The following is a 14,180-nucleotide window of genomic DNA, read 5'->3' on the forward strand; positions in this document are numbered from 1 at the left end:
CTCTTTCAGAGCTCACTCCATGGACTAAGAGGCTGCTGCTGCTGGGGTGCCCAAGCAGCCATGGCCAGCCAGCCAGGAGGTGAGTCATCCTGTGACCACCTCCAGCGCTCTCTCTGCACGTTCCACAGTAGGGATGGGACGGGGATACCAAGCATCTCTGACGGAGATGTTTGGCGACGTTGGAATTAAAGTGCCTAAGGGGGGAAGCAGCAGGCTAGCAAGAGGGTCACTCACCTCATTGCTGAGATGCTTGCTCTAGACAGGCGTCCCTTCTCCATGATGGAAGACATTGGTTTCCACAGGCTGCTCCAGGATGCCTATCCCTGGTACACGCCCGCTGCTTGCACCACACTGAGCAGGACCGTGATGCCCTCATTGTACAGGGCTGCCAGGGACCACATGAAAGCACAGCTGTCCTGCGCTCGTGGGAGATGTGTGCACTTCATGTCCGACATCCAATTTGTACCTTTCTTTGACTGCGCACTGGTGGCAACCAAGTGACGTTTTGGGTGGGGGAGAGGGAACTAGTATCAGGCGGGGTCAGGGCCGCTGGGCCGGCTACTGCCAGGCTCTGCTCCACATTGAGAAACTCGATGGGTTGCACACGGCAGACAACATCAAGGCCACCATCGACAGACAGCGGGGTGGGTAGGCAGGGGCATCACCAGGGGCTTCATGGTGACCGATGGTGGCTTGAACATTAGGGCAGCGACAAAGCGACTGGGCCTGATGTGCATTTACTGTGCGGCCTACCTTCACCTCTTGGTCAAGGATGCTATGGGGTTGGGTTCTGCAGAGAATCCCAATCCGGACGCTGCGACTTGTGACTTCCGGCATCTCCTCCAGAAATGCCGGTACAGTGTGAGTCACTTCTCTCGCTGTACGAAGGACATCTATCTGCTGTGCGAGAAGCAAGTGCTGACAGGCATGCCAGAGCACCACCTGTTGGGCGACATCACTACTCACTGTAACTCCACCTGTGTCATGCTTGAGTGCTTGGTGGAGCAGGAGAGCACCCTGACTGCCCTGATCTCTGAGAGCGGGGTCATTCGGGAAGAGAGCCGGCTCATCCGGGAGGACTGGTTGACCATCTCTCAGACTGTGATAGTTCTTAGGCCCTTTAAGAGCTACACAGAAATGCTCTCGTCTGACATGGCAAGTCTGGCTCTGGTTGTTCCCATGGTCCACATGGTCCATGAGAACTTGGCCTCATTTCTGGAGCCATCTGCAGGGCGTGCAGACATGGTTCCAGCGGTGTGCATGCTGGTGAGAAGGCTGCAAAGTGGACTCGAGGAATGCTTTCAGTCTGTCCTCTGGCAGAAGGTCTACATGATGGCGACCATGTGTGACCCGTGCATCAAGGGCAGGATTGCTGAGTGGGCCAACAAGTTCACTCAGTGGCGAGATGAGCTCTCCCGGCGAGTTGAACGCATGTGGGCCAAGAGGGTCACGTTGCCTCAAGCTGAGGGAGAGGGGGGTGCCAGCAGCTCCACTGCTGTTCATCCCCCATCTCCCCTGCTAGGCAGTGCCCCCCCCCCCCACAGCCCCCGCCGGCTGGGCCTGGCCCCCCCCCCCCACAGCTCCTGTCGTGATGACTGTTGAGATGGCAGTCATTGGGGGGATCTTTGGTCCCTCTCCTGGGAGTGGCAGGCGCACAAGAGAGGACACAGTGGCTGCGATGGTGAGGGAGTACCTTGCGGAGCCCTACGAGTCGCAGACAACCTGTCCACTGAGCTACTGGGCCATGAAGGAGGCGGTCTGGCTGGACCTCTCTGTTGTGGCCCTGAAGCTCCTCTCATGCCCTCCGATGAGCGTGCAGAGTGAGCACGTTTTTTCCCATGCGGGCGACATTGTCTGCTTGCATCACTCACGCCTGCTCCCCTTGTCAGTTGAGCAGTTGGTCTTCCTGAAGGTCAACTTGCCACTTTTCGGTTTCCCGGTCCTAGACTTTGTGGTGATTGAAGTGAACACACATACTTGTGCCTGCAATCCCCTCAGTCTGTGCTGGGAAGTTTGGTTACAACGGTAGGGAGGCTAGGGAGAAGTAGCAGCCAAGGCCATTACCATTTTGATTGGCACAGAAATGCCCCACCTATCTCCCCACTTCCATCCATCCCACTTGCAGCAGAAATACCTCCACAGAATCCTGGTAGCCGTGCAGAGCAGGGTGATGTTGAGGGTGGTACATGTATGCACCTGAGTTACACTACCAGCCACCCCAAAACAAAATTGCATGCTGAAATTGAAACAGCATCACAAAAATTGTTCTCCATTTGAACGAGGTAGGGTAGGGTAGATCCCAAGCAGCCAGAAGCCAGCAGAACCCACAGGAGCTCCATTAATATTGAATGTAAATGCATGTTGTTTATTGAAAAATAATTTTCGTTTGCCAGGGTGAGGTGGAAAAGGGAGGGAGCCTGTGATGGGCAGCTGCCACGCCTAGGCTAAGCCTCCTCCACTGCGGCAGGCAATGATGGCTGGTGTTGGTGTACTGCTGCGAGAGAGGAGGATCAGTGGACAGATAGATACTACCTCCTCCCTCTCACTTTCTGAGGCATTAGTGGGTAGGGTTTCTTGTTGTGGTGATTACTAACTTGCACAGGTTCTGCCCCCTCAGGTTATGCTGCAGAGATTCTCCTATTTGACTTGAGTTCTGTTGGGTTTCTCCTGCCAATGTAGCAGTTCAAAAGCAAGAAATTGCAAGTAGATAAATAGGTACCACTTTGATGGGAAGTTGACAGCGTTTTGTGCACCTCGGCATCTAGTCATGCCAGCCACATGACCTCGGAAACGTCTTCGGATAGCGCTGGCTTTTTGGCTTGGAAACGGAGATGAGCACCACATCCCTAGAATCGGATTAGACTGGCTTTTGAGCAAGTGAAACCTTTACCTCTGATGGGTTTGGCACTGACTGGCACAGGTTCTGGGGGGCACATTGCACAGGTTCTGCTGCTGGCCTGGCTGGCAAACATGCTCCCTCAGTTTATGCTGCAGAGATTCTCCGATTTGACCTGAGTTCTGTTGGGTTAGGGCACTGACTGGCACAGTGGCACAGGTTCTGGGGGCTAAATTGCACTGGTTCTGCTGCTGCTGGCCTGGCAAACATGCTCCCTCAGTTTATGCTGCAGAGATTCTCCGATTTGACCTGAGTTCTGTTGGGTTAGGGCACTGACTGGCACAGTGGCACAGGTTCTGGGGGCTAAATTGCACTGGTTCTGCTGCTGCTGGCCTGGCAAACATGCTCCCTCAGTTTATGTTGCAGAGATCCTCTGATCTGACCTGAGTCCAGTTGGGTTTCGGCACTGACTGGCACAGTGGCACTGGTTCTGGGGGGGCACATTGCACAGGTTCTGCTGCTGGTCTGGCTGGCAAACATGCTGTGACAATTCCTTGTTTGAGAGAGTGTGTGTCCCTTTAAATGTTTGATAGTAACTAGTGTGCCATGATTGGTGGATAGCAGAGTGTGGGAGGAGTTATTCTGTGTGGATCTGTGTGGGTGTGTCAGTGAGAGATTGGAGAATGACAGTTGGAATAATGACAGTTATTCTTCCTCTGGACCACAATAGATCCCTGAAAAGCCTTGAGCCTGTGTTACCTTACCAATAAGAGAAACAGAAGGTTTGGAAATCCTTAAATTCCTGGTGGCAGCCGAATCTACCCAGTTTTACAGAAAGAGCACATTTAAAGAGAAATACAGTCCTCCCTAATAGGAGGTCGTCACACATGCTCCCTCAGTTTATGTTGCAGAGATCCTCTGATTTGACATGAGTTCTGTTGGCTTAGGGTACTGACTGGCACAGTGGCACAGGTTCTGGGGGCCACATTGCACTAGTTCTGCTGCTGCTGGCCTGGCAACCATGCCCCCACAGTTTATGCTGCAGAGATTCTCTTATTTGAACTGAGTCCAGTTGAGTTTGGGCACTGACTGGCACAGTGGCACTGGTTCTGGGGGGCACACTGCAGAGGTTCTGTTGCTGGCATGGCAAACATGCCCCCTCACACCACCACCACACCTTACTTACTTTCTTACAGAGAGATTCTTGGGGAGACACTGTCTGTTGCCTGCCTTTTCCCCATCCCCATAGGAAATAATGGAGAATTGGGGGCACCCTCTTGGGATGCCCTTGGAATTGGACCCCCTGGTCCAATCTTTTCAAAACTTTGGGGGTCTTTTGAGGAGAGGCTCCAGCAGCTACAGACCACATTTGGTGCCTCTACCTCAAACCCCCTCCCCCCAGCCCCCTGAAAACTTGTTAGGAGATTTGTGTCATTGACACCCCTAGTCATGACACAGTGGTTTGAGAGAATGGTGAAAAGGTCAACCCCCAAGGAAAGAGTCTAGTCAAAATGACAACAGAAGCCATGCAGCAGTTGAGAATCAATGAATGCCCTGCATGATACCTAATGAAGATTTGGTATAGAAATGCACCTTTTGTCTACAGTGTGCCCATCTCATAGTTAAAAACATTTCACTCACTCTAAGAGAGACAATATTTCATAGGAGGTGTCCCCCCCATACACCCCAAATTTTCCAACTTTTTATGTTGGAAACATCTGGGGGGGGGGAAGCTTCAGAGAAAAATGGGGGGACCCAACTTCCCCCCAATTTTTTAGTCCCCCTACTTCACATTTCTACTTATGGGTGGAAAGATGGAGCAGGGGGTACTACTTAAGATGCAAAGTTGGATGGGGAAATTATGTTGCCTAGCCAGCATCATACTTAATACTACTGAAGCTTTGCTGAAATCCATTTGCACTCAGATGTGCCAAACTAATTGCCTGGGTAATTCAGCTTGCTTTCACTTTGCCATTTTCTATGTAAAGAACATTTTTATAGCTATATTAGTCTAAGCAGTCCTTAATGGACTGGGAAAAAAGTTGAGTTTCTTCTCTGCTACCTGGAGTTTATTGTAAAAATAGAAAACAATATGTTCCCGTCTTGCTGTACTTGGATTGTTGTCTGATCCTTTATGATATCAGAATGTGTAGGCTGCTTTGTGTCCTGTAACCAAGCAGAAAAGTAGGGTATAAATGTTTTAAATAAATAAAAGCTTTCAAAAATAGATTAAGGAAGCAATGTAGGGGACATCAATATTTTATTTAATTGTATCTTATCCATAAATGTAAGGTTGAGATACTTGTAATTAAGGCTCTTATTCTGGTGAATGCTCACTTTCCACACACCCCACCTCAGGTCGTGCCCCAGCGCCAGGCTCTTACGATGTCAAATCTTCAGACACATCAAAAGGACCTGTGTCTTTTGATAAGTCTCAACGGTTTACAAAGCAGATGGGTAAGTCGTCCAAAAATGAAATACCAATGGCGCTGAGCACTGCTGAATTGGAAGCTGCTTGCCTGCTTGTTCTGTTCCCTTAAATGTTATCGGTGGGCTTGTGATTTGTGCATGCAAAACATTGTTTTTTGTCTTTCATTATGTTCTTGACCAGGTACAATGCATATTGTTTATCTATGAATTGTGAAGTCTTAGCCTTACTCAAGCTGGAGTCCTATGTAGAAGCAAACTGCATCTTTCTTCAGTGCCAACTAATTGTGTTCAGTCTGTCAGTGAGGCTTGTACTGACCATTTACTTAGAAGCAAGCTGCATCTTTCTTCAGTGCCAACTAATTGCGTTCAGTCTGTCAGTGAGGCTTGTACTGACATTCAGTGCAGTGCTAATTCTGTTCGTTGCTAACATTTGTTCAGTTGTGCCTTCACCATGTCTAATCATCAAGCTTCTATTATTAAACACTTTTGCTTTTTAATGCATACATCCTGCTTGGCTGTACCACATTCTGATTTTTGTGGAGGGGGAGACGTGTCATAAAGATCAGCAGGGAGATGTTGCATGGGATAACTGTCTGAAGCAATATTTACTGACAAGTGGTTATTCCAATTTACTTCTCATAATATCTGGATAATACATCTCTCTGCAATTGAAAGTTGGCTGGCCTGTTGGTGAGGAACAATGTTCCTTGTGTTATCTGTCTACAGAGAACAAGAAACAATGTTAGAAGATTAATGTCTCAGTAAAGATTAAGTTTATCATAATTAAAAACGGAAATAGAAATATTTAGCAATCCTCCAGAATGAAGTGTAAACTGTGCCACAGTCTTCCAGTATGCTCTGACATATTTCCTTTAGAAGGAAAAAAAAGTCAGTGGCAATACTCTTAGCCTGCTTGAAATAATTAAAGCAGACTGTGACATCTAATGTACTCACTGCCATGCAGCTTATGCACTTTTGTCACAAGTTGGATTGCATCCACCTATAGAAGACTGAGGCTTTTTTAAAATCATTTTTTCAAATTTACACAGTGCATAAACTTTGTACTGCAACTGCAAGTCAGTGAATCCTAATCTATAAAACTCATTTCAGAGAAATCTTGATTTTCTTAACAGGAGACACAGGATCTTGGCAGAATCCCAGTAATATGAAACCTCCACCTTCTCCAGCATCTGCAAGAAAAATGCAGTCTCTTGATTCAAAGGTAAGATAATTACTTGAATATTTATTTATTTTATTTATTGTTTATATTTATATCCCGCCTTTTCAGATATCTGGCTCAAGGTTCATACTAGAGTATTTAAAATGCACACAAATATAAAATGACATATTTAATAACCAAATATCAAGCTAGCAAAGACTGGAACAGAGATCTAGTTCTCCCTAGAAATGGCTTTTTATGGCAGAATAACACTGAATACTGTAACGATTCCTTGTTTCTCTGTGTGTATGTCTCTTTAAAAGTTTGGCTGCATGGCTGTGGTGGATAGACTAGAGTGGTTGAAAGAGGCAAGTGTGGTATGATTGGTGGTTGACAGAGATGGGGAGGAGCTTTGGAAGTGAATCTGGTTGGATGAGTATGGGAGTCAGTAGTTTCAGTTAGATGTTGACAGTTGATGTTCAGTTAGTTAGTTAGACAAGCAGTTCTGTGTGGAAGCAGTTATAAACTGACAGCAGCGGTTGTTCAGTGAGACAGAGAGAGAAATCTAAAAGCTGAATGTATAGGAAAAGTAAAGTTTAAGTGAAGAAAAGTTATAGGAAAGTCTGTGTGTCATTACAGACTGGAGTGGAACAGTAAACGTATATGGCATTGAGATAAACAAGTGTTACAAAGTTACATGCAAAGATCCCTGTCAGAGAGAGAGAGAAGATTGTGTGGGATACCAAAGAAATTGTTCAGTATTTACACATTACTAGTTACATTGTACTACCCTCTTATTCATGCTTTATTTTAAATCCTCTTTCATTCAAGTATACCAGCTCTGAAAGAAATGCTTCCCAGGACCATGTAGTTCCTCGTAAGCCTTGAACTCGGTCTACCTAACCAGTAAGAGTAAAAGTAAAAGCATAAAGGTTTGGAAATCCTTAAAATTTCCTGGTGGCAGCCGTATATACCCAGTAAAAGAAAATAAAGAACACTTTTAAAGTGAAACTAGTCCTCCCCAATAAGGAGGATGTCACAAATACTATCCAAGTTTACAAGTGAAGCTGGGAAGACCAACTTGAGTACAGTTTAATTGAGTTGCAATTGTTAGTGAGGTTTAAGAAACCCCTCAAATGATCTTAAAATTTTCAACTTGTTTAGTGAATTTTCACAAAACATGACATTTGTCCAAATACAACCCTGGGACTGCTTTCAAAAGGTGGGTTTGCTCCACCCTAGCTTTCAAATGGGAGTGTTTTTTGTTTTGTTTTGTTTTTTGTTGGAATATCAACGTTATGTCATTCTCCATCTTTGTTCTTCCTGTCTCCTTCAATGGTTTCCCAGGACTTGCTCTGATATTTCCAGAATTTAGATTGGTTTCTGCAAATATTGGTGTCAAAATGGGTTTCTCTACAAAGCAAGGGGGAAGGTCTGGATTTCCAAACTTCCCTGCCTGCATCTGTTGCTGTTTTCTCTCCCAGTCTAATTGCATGGCACCCACTATTCATCCCCCCAACACAGTAATAGTAGATGCATTGCTATAACACTTCAATGAGATACCTACTATTGATTTTTTTAAAGCCACCAAAATGTCCTCCAGCAGTATTGGGCACGGGGGAATGAGGGAATTGGGAGGAAATAATGTAGAATTGCCTATGTTGGGCACTGTTTCAGCTGCATGCCCAGTGGCATTCACAGTGGTAATGAGGCCACAATTGGGGAAATCACCCCCACTAGTCAGACTGTCATCAAAATGCACATTGGTCTTAATGCCACTGAATATTAATCTGTAAAACTCTTGATTTCCCCCATCCATGGAAATATGCTCAACCAAACATTCCATTTAGTCTTCTAAAGGATGCTAAATGTTAGAGAACTGTTCTCAGAAGAAGGGAAACAAGAATTCCAAGTATAATTTATACCATTTGTTTTAATGAATTGGGTTGGTCCCTTGATCAAATAGTACAATTTCTGTAAGTTCCAGCCTTGTACAGACAATATCCTTCTATCAAATATAACAGAGGAAATGTGGGAGGGTGTTTAAAAGGTATGAGCATTTGTACAATCTCTTTATGATAAAACTAAATATAAGCTTTATATTAGCACTATATATAAGCTTTATATAAGCTAAATATTAGCTTTGCAAAAGTATATAAAGCAAATTGCAAATGCTTTCTGTGCCTCTCTTAATATAAAGGCAACCAGCTCAGGGGTGAAGCCAGAAAAGGATTTGGCCCTCTTGAAAAATTTGAGAAAACAGAAGGAACTGGAAAAAGAGGTATGAGCACTGCATCTTTCTAAATTGCTTACTTAAAGTGGATTGCAGTTAGCTTAGCAGTATGTCCAGTGGGAGGAGCTGCGGTGGCTTAAATGGTTAAGACGCTGAACTGCAGGCTGTGGAAGGTCGGTTAGTTCAGCAGTTCGAGACCCGAGTGTGCCACAAGTCGGAGTGAGCTCCCGTCTCTAGTTCCAGCTCCTGCCAACCTAGCAGTTCGAAAGCAAGAAATTTCAAGTAGATAAATAGGTACCACTTCAGTGGGAAGGTAACAGCGTTCCATGCGCCTTGGTGCTTAGTCACGCTGGCCACATGACCACGGAAATGTCTTCGGACAGCGCTGGCTCTTCAGCTTTGAAACGGAGATGAGCACCGCAACCCTAGAGTCGGATTCGACTGGCTTTCGAGCAAGGGAACCTTTAAATGTCCAGTGGGACATCCAAAATGATTAGTTATATTAAAATTCTTCAGTGACAGGTCAGGGCTTACATGAAGCCAGCTATCATGCCTTTTGTTGGAGGCTACTACACTACTTTATGTGTAGTACTAAGGTACTAAAGGACAGATTTTTGGATACTGTGACTGTTCTTCCTCTGAAGGATGTCTCAGTCATGAGCTTTTTTTCTGGTTTAACTGACATAAATTAGATGATTGAATCCCTTCAACTTGCAACAGACTTACGGTTGCCCCTTATGGGGTTTTCAAGGCAAAAAATGAGTAGGGGTGGTTTGCCCTTGCCTTCCTCTGCATAGCAGCCCCAGTCTTCCTCCATGGTGTCCCATCCAAGTACTAGCTGTGGCCAGCCCTGCTAAGCTTCCAAAACGATGAGCCTGGGCTACTCTGAGTTATTCATGATGCTGCTTAAGTGACATAAGACACATACAGTTATCTATACACAACAGGCTTTATGTGAGTTGCCTTCCCACTCTCTACTTAGTTTTTTGTAATGAAGTTTGGTAACTAAAAAGCAAAATGGACTTTTGAACCAAGAATTTCTCAATGTAAGAGGAATCTACCCTGTATTTACATGGGAGTCTTAAAATAAAAATAGCAGTTAGGTCATCTGGCTCTCATTCAGATCTCTGTCATAAGTTCTACTTCACTTTGCAGCTTCACTCTGCTCAATAGAATAGGATTGTATCTTTGGACATGAGGACTTTTAGTGATTACTGCTATTCGCAGCTAAATGAATAGCTGAGTAGATGAATGGGTACCTGCCCTTAGGTGGCAGGGGGCACCCTCCCCGTACGGGTGTGTGTGGCAGGAGCAGTAGAAGCGACAGCAGTGGCGGCGGTGATGGTGGAAACGGTGGCGATGGAGTGGCGGAGCGAAGGCAAGCGGAGCGATGGAGGTGGAGACAGAGGCGGAGCCACAGAAGGACGTGGTGACATGACGCAAGCGCAGTGGAGCCATACGGACGTTAGCTGGGCTGTAAGTCGATACGACCCACATACCAGATGGGCCCACCGAAAGAAAGAAAGAAGAAGCCGCCGGACCGGACGACCACACCAGGAACCGAGCACTGACACCCGAAAGACCGCCCGGGGAGAACAACCAAGAAAAAACAGCAAGCCCTGCCACCTGGGTGCCGGTAGGCAGCCCCAACCCCGTAGACATGTGGCCTTAGCTAGGGATAAATTCGGAACTTGTAAGCCGCTCAGAGACCCTTCGGGGTTGGAGCGGGGTAGAAATCGAAGATATAAATAAATAAATATAACTAAATAAGAACTGAGAAATGGAATTCATCTGCTTTTGTTATTTATGGTAGGAGCAAACACTGACGCACAGTTAGGTCCTAACAGAATGACTAGTGGAACTTTCCTTCTGTAATACTGATATCACAATTGCTTGCATGTTAATATAGATCCGTGCACTTGTTGGAGAATCTGGACAGCAGGATAAAAAAATACAAACTCTGGAGGAAGAAGTTGCAAAATTGGAATCAAAGCTGTCTGCTGCCATTAGGGAGAAAACCTCTTTCATAGCAACTGTTGCTTCTATGGAAAAGCAGCTTCTGGAGTTGACCAGGACCAATGAATTGTTAAAAACAAAGGTACACATAACTATGGTTCGGCCTGTTTTTTTTAAGGAAGGCATGAAAGTATGTCTGACTGTACATGACTTGGCTGAGAGAAATAGCACGCACAAACCTGGTGCTATTTTAACTTTGACGATAAAAGCTAGCTGCATTTCTTACTCTCTTTTTCATGCTCCACTCCTGATTGAGGATTTTTAATTATTGGATGTTACTGTCTCTTATGCTGAAATATTGGTCTGGATTTTTTGGGGGGAGGGGATTACAGTGCACAGGCAGGCACAATATGGCATAACTATTTCCTAATTTCAGACAAATATACGCTCAAGGATGATATCTGCTTACCTGTAGCAGTGTTTCAAGTGAGACTTTTATATACCCAGAAGCTTCCCTTTGTTCAGGCACTAGTCTGAGCTGTCATCTGCTTGTGCCTACAGTACACTTCTAAGCCTCACTGGTCTCCCTGAAAAGTGAACCATGTGCTAAAATATCTCTAAGTGAAGTCCATCATATGTCAAGGTCATGTCCTGTGGCTTTTAAAATACTGTGCCCACCTGTATGGTTTTTGAAGTTCTTGGGGATATATAAATGTGAATATAATTTCATCTTTCTTTCCACCCCCAAATGTAAGTTCTCTGAAGATGGGACACTGAAGAAAATGAACAATTTGTGTGCAGAGTTAATGAAGCTCGGGAATCGGATGCACACGAAAAAGGTCAGTTACAGTACTGTGATTGGAACAGTTGTCTGCCATAGTTTAAATAGCCTGCATTTTAAGCTGCTTGGTAGATACTTTGAGTCTTGGATATCTTAGAAATTGCCCCTTCAACACACACACACAGTGTGTATCAATGAGTGTATGCTTGCGACCCTATGAATTAATTATCTCTAAAACCTTCAATCATTAACAACCTTGGTCAGGTTTTGCAAAATGAGGGTTGTGGCTTCCTTTATTGAATCAATCCATCTCATGTTAGGTTTTCCTCTTTTCCTGCTGCTTTCAACTTTTCCAGTGACATTTGTCTTCTCATAATGTGACCAAAATACAATAGTCTCAGTGTAGTCATTGTAGCTTCTAGGGAGAGTTCAGGCTTAATTTGACCTAGAAGCTATGTATTTGTCTTTTTTTTATGGTCCATGGTATTCGTAAAATTCATCTCCAATACCTCATTTCAAATGAATTAGCTGTTTTCCTGTCAGCTTTCTTCAATGTATCAATGAGGCAGAGTTTGAAATGACTAATATATCAATTTGAACTTCAGTAGTTCAAGTAGTGGAGGATGTGGTGGAACCTCTGACTTCCTTATTGCTAGACATCTTACTGGCAAAACTAAGGCTGTAATCATGACAATACGTCGTACAAGTAAGCCACTTTGAATAAAATGAGACTTACTTCTGAACAGACATGCTTAGGATTCGTCCTTAAGTTGGGTAAAAGAAAGAATTGGTAGTCTGAGGTCCCGGTCACACGGGCCGGAAAATGCGGGGGGGGAAGCGTGGCTGTTAGCCCCGGAGCAAAGTAACGCGCGGCAGCCCAATCACATGTCCCATCGAGGTCCCGTGGTTAGGCCGTTAGGTGCTGATCACATGGCTATCCTGCAATGCGGCAAAGAAGCGGCGCGGCACGATCACACTGGCAATCGCTAGGCATCGCTTCCGTGGCAAACGGGATTTTTTTTTCTCGCCGAAGTTTGCGCATATTTGTGTGCATCCTGTGGAGACTTACAAAAAAACATCTGGTTTGCGACGGGACTTGGACGAGTGCCGGATGCCACGGGATTCACGCAGAAACACGATCAGACGCCCGCCCTTGCCCCGCGTTTTCTGGAAACTAGTACCTCGTATGTGGTAGTTTTTTTTCCTCCGCATCTTCAGCGAGAAGCCACGGGTTAGCCACGGGAGCACTACACCTCCCAGATATTCCGGTGTGATCGCGCCAGAAAACTCTGCGTGAGAATCGTGCCTTCAGCATGGCAAATGCTCCGTGTGACTGGGGCCTAGCTAATACTGATTTTAGTGGGTATGTTGTGAATTAATTAACTGTTCATAACCTCAGTTTTATGGATTTAAAATGTTTTAGACTGTATCTTATTTTATACAATTTTCTATGTTTTATTGCGTTCTTCTCTGTTTGTGGTTTGTAATGGCCTATGGCTAAATACAATAAAAACCTTCTCTCTGATGTGTGACTGGTGCCTGAATGTGCTATAATGTCTTTTATCTGGGTTCTTAGGCAGTTTTCTCTAAGCAAGAAGATATGAAAATGAAACTGCGGACTGACCAAAGAACCTTAGTGCATTCAAATGAAAAAGTACCACAACTGGAAGAACAGCTGTAAGTTAATGCTTGAAATGTCAAACGTTAATATTGCCATTTATTTGACAATAATAAAGGTGCACAGCAGCTTATGAGATCTCAAACAGGCAGTGTAGGCATCTGTTTTGCTGAATGATAGGCTGTCATTCCTATGTTACTTGAAATGACTATAGACATTCCTATGTTACTTGAAATGACTATAGAGTACAGACACGGGTACATGTGTGTCTTGGTGCAGTAGTAATATATATTATGGTAAGTCAGAAGAAAAAGAAGAAAAAAGAATATTAGCTACCATTTCCTGACTATTCGGGGTGGATTGGCCATTAAAGCCTGATGGCCTGGGAGGGCTGCCACCTCAACTGCAAGTGAGGGGTGGTCCCAAGCAGACTGAACAGTTGCAAGCAAACTGGCTGCATGTGCCCTGGGCCAGAACAAGTAAGCCAGCTCACAGTAACGGAAGAGCCACCTTTTGCTTCTACCACCCCCTCCCATTCATTAGGGGGTGACACTCTTTTCAGGATGCTTTTTACTGCCCAGCTCGCCCCTGCTGCAAAGCTTCAAACAGAATGAACAGGTCCAAGCTTTCCTACACTGTATGTATGAACTTTGATCTGTTACTAGACATCCTATTACTAAATGTTACTAGGTGCTCCATTTCTTGCTGCTTTGAACATATAATCAGTTTGAGAATGTTCTTGGTGTAAAGTGGGAGGCTGTCTTCCTATTGCACTTAAAGAAGTTCAGCTCTCCCAGAATCTCATTGATCAGTGCATTAAGATCTGTAGCTTAACTGGAATGAGATGATGTCCTTTTCTTCCGTAGTTCTTTAAATACCATCTGTTTTAAATTGAGCCTCTGCAAGGAGAAAACAGAAAAGTTGATAACCTCCCACACACACACACACACACACACACACACACACACACACACACACTGACTGCCCTTGGATTGCCTTTGTTGCCTGCCAAGGCAATAATACAGGCAGTAACCTGTGTAGCTGAGCCTTGTATTAATCCAACCAGTGTCTGTGTGCTCCTCCTTGCTCTGATGTTGTGCAACGTTATGATACCAAGTTGGTAAGCTGGTACATTTTATAGAATGATGCCTTAACTGACTCCAGTTA

At 45.0% G+C, this 14,180-nt stretch overlaps 1 protein-coding gene across 1 annotated transcript in view; it reads left to right on the forward strand.

Moving 5' to 3' along the window:
- HMMR (hyaluronan-mediated motility receptor) overlaps positions 1-14,180 on the forward strand; it is a 45,253-nt gene that overhangs the window by 9,839 nt on the left and 21,234 nt on the right. Inside the window, exons 2-7 of the mRNA XM_015425509.1 lie at positions 5,195-5,293; positions 6,400-6,488; positions 8,626-8,706; positions 10,568-10,756; positions 11,370-11,457; positions 12,976-13,072. Coding sequence (XP_015280995.1) covers positions 5,195-5,293; positions 6,400-6,488; positions 8,626-8,706; positions 10,568-10,756; positions 11,370-11,457; positions 12,976-13,072 — 643 coding nt within the window. The remainder of the gene's footprint in view (positions 1-5,194; positions 5,294-6,399; positions 6,489-8,625; positions 8,707-10,567; positions 10,757-11,369; positions 11,458-12,975; positions 13,073-14,180) is intronic.

This window comes from Gekko japonicus, unplaced genomic scaffold, assembly GCF_001447785.1.
Source record: "Gekko japonicus isolate JY-2015 unplaced genomic scaffold, Gekko_japonicus_V1.1 scaffold571, whole genome shotgun sequence".
NCBI classification, from domain to species: domain Eukaryota; kingdom Metazoa; phylum Chordata; class Lepidosauria; order Squamata; family Gekkonidae; genus Gekko; species Gekko japonicus.